Source organism: Condylura cristata, unplaced genomic scaffold (genome assembly GCF_000260355.1).
Source record: "Condylura cristata isolate star-nosed mole 26May11 unplaced genomic scaffold, ConCri1.0 scaffold00003, whole genome shotgun sequence".
Lineage (NCBI taxonomy): Eukaryota > Metazoa > Chordata > Mammalia > Eulipotyphla > Talpidae > Condylura > Condylura cristata.
Window position 1 is genome coordinate 74,969,312 of NW_004567104.1, and position 2,582 is coordinate 74,971,893.

The 2,582-nt window shown below is 67.1% G+C and overlaps 1 protein-coding gene across 1 annotated transcript; it reads right to left on the bottom strand.

Moving 5' to 3' along the window:
* Positions 1–1,260: 1,260 nt before the first annotated feature.
* On the bottom strand, positions 1,261–1,971 carry CLDN14 (claudin 14). The gene has a single exon (XM_004675366.1). The coding sequence runs from the start codon at positions 1,969–1,971 to the stop codon at positions 1,261–1,263; it is 711 nt and encodes a 236-aa protein (XP_004675423.1).
* Between the last annotated feature and the right edge of the window lie 611 nt (positions 1,972–2,582).

The window sequence follows — 2,582 nt, forward strand, 5'->3', positions numbered from 1 at the left end:
GTTCAGGCCTCCTGTGAGGCCTGTGGGTTAGAACAGGCTTGCTTAGTGTTAGCCTGGTCTGGGCCTGGGGAACTTGGTCAAGGGGAAGCATGAGATCAGGAGAGCAGAAAGCTACCGCCGGGGGTGCTGGGTAGCACCACCTGGCCTCCCAACACTCCCCAGGGAGCTCCCCTTCCACATCCCTGGGCCTGGGGCCAGAGTCACCCCGGACAGCAGCAGCCCGGCCAGCTGACCCCATCCCCACTGTGACCCAGCACAGGCCTTGTGCACAGTGAAGACGGGCGGCCTAACCATGAGGTGTCCAGCTCCGCCGGGGAGGGGGCTCCTCAAAGCTCAGAGAGGTTGGACTCAGAGGTCTGAGTGGGGCCATCCGGACCCAGTGCAGGCACAAAGGCAGGGCGCAGGTCAGGGGTGGGCAGGGGCCGAGCGGGAGTGAGTGTGAGTGTGTGGGAGAGACCTCACCTGCTCTCTGGCCCTCATCACAGCCAGGAAGCATCACCTGGCCACCTTGTCTCCGACCCCGTGGGGCTCCCAGTGAGGGAAGGTCACCAGACCTCCCGCCACCACACGTGGGTCCCCAGACTGGAGGCCAGTGTGTCCCCCCAGGCGGGGGCAAAGTGGCGCCCCAGCTGGGCTTCGGGGGGGGGGTGCAGCGGGCCGCCCCAGGCACAGTCCGAGTTTTGGGTTTTCCTCTCTGACTTGCTTCCCTGGATGGAGGGGGGTGCGGCTTTCGCTCACCACCCGCCCCTTGTTCTTATTTTGGGACTTACGGGCTTCCCTTCCTGCCGCCCCGCACCTTCCTTGGCTCCAGCCAGGGGCCAGCGCCGACGTGGGCGACACGCATGGGTGGTGGCTGCTGGCTGCGTGTCCGGCTTGGCGCGTGGGGGCCCCGAGCGTGACACTGGCCACCGGCTCCCCAGGGCTGGGTGCCTGGGTGCAGCGACCCCTACGCCCCTTCCAGAAGCAAGCGGCCCCCAGGCGACTCCTGCATTGCAAACACACCCAGGGGCAGCTCCCGGCTTTTATTCAGCAGTTATTAAATCACCCGCATAAATACATACAACGAATACAAAACCAGCAAGGGCTGTTTCTAGTCTTTGGTCTGAAGAGCTTTTCTCCTGGTTCTCTGCCCGCCGTCCCTGTGTTCTCAGCCCCTTTCTTCTCGTTCCGTCCGGTCCCGAGGGGTCCCGCCAGCAAGCGGGGCGCCGCGGGGGGGGCACGGGGCGCCCGGGGCCGCTCCCGGGCGGTGGGGGCCGGGACTCACACGTAGTCGTTCAGCCGGTACCCGCTGTGCGCGGCGGAGGCGGCCGAGGGGGCGCGGTTGTCCTTGTAGGCGGCGGGGGGCCGGTAGGCGGGGGCGCTGGCCGGGGCGGCCCTCGAGGGGCCCTGGGGGGGCCGGGAGGGCGCCTCGTCCTGGCAGGACAGGCAGAGCAGGGTGCCGCCGATGAGCGAGAGCGACGCGGAGATGAAGCCGAGGTACAGAGCCTGCCCGAGCTCGAACTTCATGCCGCTGGGCAGCAGCGGGTTGTAGAAGTTCTGCACCACGTCGTGGGTGGTCCAGGCCACGGCCACCAGGCAGAGCAGGCCGGCCAGCAGGAAGAGCGCGCCGCCCACCGCGGCGGCCGGGGCCTTGGCCGGGCTGCTCTTGGCGCAGCGCGTGCACTTCATGCCCACGACCGCGCAGGCGCAGGCCGCGCCGGCCAGCAGGCAGGAGATGACCATGAGCGCGCGGGCCGCCTGCAGGTCGCGGGGCAGCGCCAGCAGCGAGCGGTAGAGCTGGCACTGGTAGATGCCGGTGCTGTGCCACACGCACTCCATCCACAGCCCCTTCAGGTAGGACACGGCCGTCAGGATGTTGGTGCCCACGTGCGCCGTGCGGCGCCAGTGCGGCAGCAGGGTGGTGATGAGCGTGCCCACCAGGCCCAGGAAGCTGAGCAGAAAGCCCAGCAGCTGCACCGCCGAGCTGGCCATGGCCTAATGGGGCCGGCGCGGCCGCGGGAGAGAAAGGAGATGGGTTAAATATTATCCCACCGGCCCTGCCCCGGCAATTACCATTTTTAAAAATAGCGTGGGAGGGTTGACTGGGCATAAGAATAAGCTGCCGGGCACACAGTGGCCCTGGGAGGCCAGGAGGAGGGGGCAGGGGAACTGGGCTGGATGGCCCTGGGCCCTCGCTTCGCTTCGGGGCACTTCCTGGCCTCGGGGAGATTCTACCACAGCTCAAGCCTCAAGCCGCAGCAGTGGACGCTGGAGTCTGCCTTGTCACTAACCAGCAAGTGGACCGACAGGTGTCAGGACCTAGAGCACAGCCCGGGTTGTCCCTCAGGATGAGGGAGGGGGCTCTCCACCCCGTGGGGGATGGGCTCAGCCTTCATGGCCGGCAGAGGCTGCCCTCCAGCTCGCCAGGGCTGGGATGACCCTGGAAGCTGCCCACGGGCAGGGATGCCCCAGGTCACAGGTCCCTAACCTTCCCTCCCCGCACCTGTGGTCTCCCTTCACCCCACCTGCAGCGTGGGGTGTTGTTGCAGAGCAAAGGCTGCCACCCAACTTTCCGGGCTCCTGGGATTTCAGGGGCTTACAAA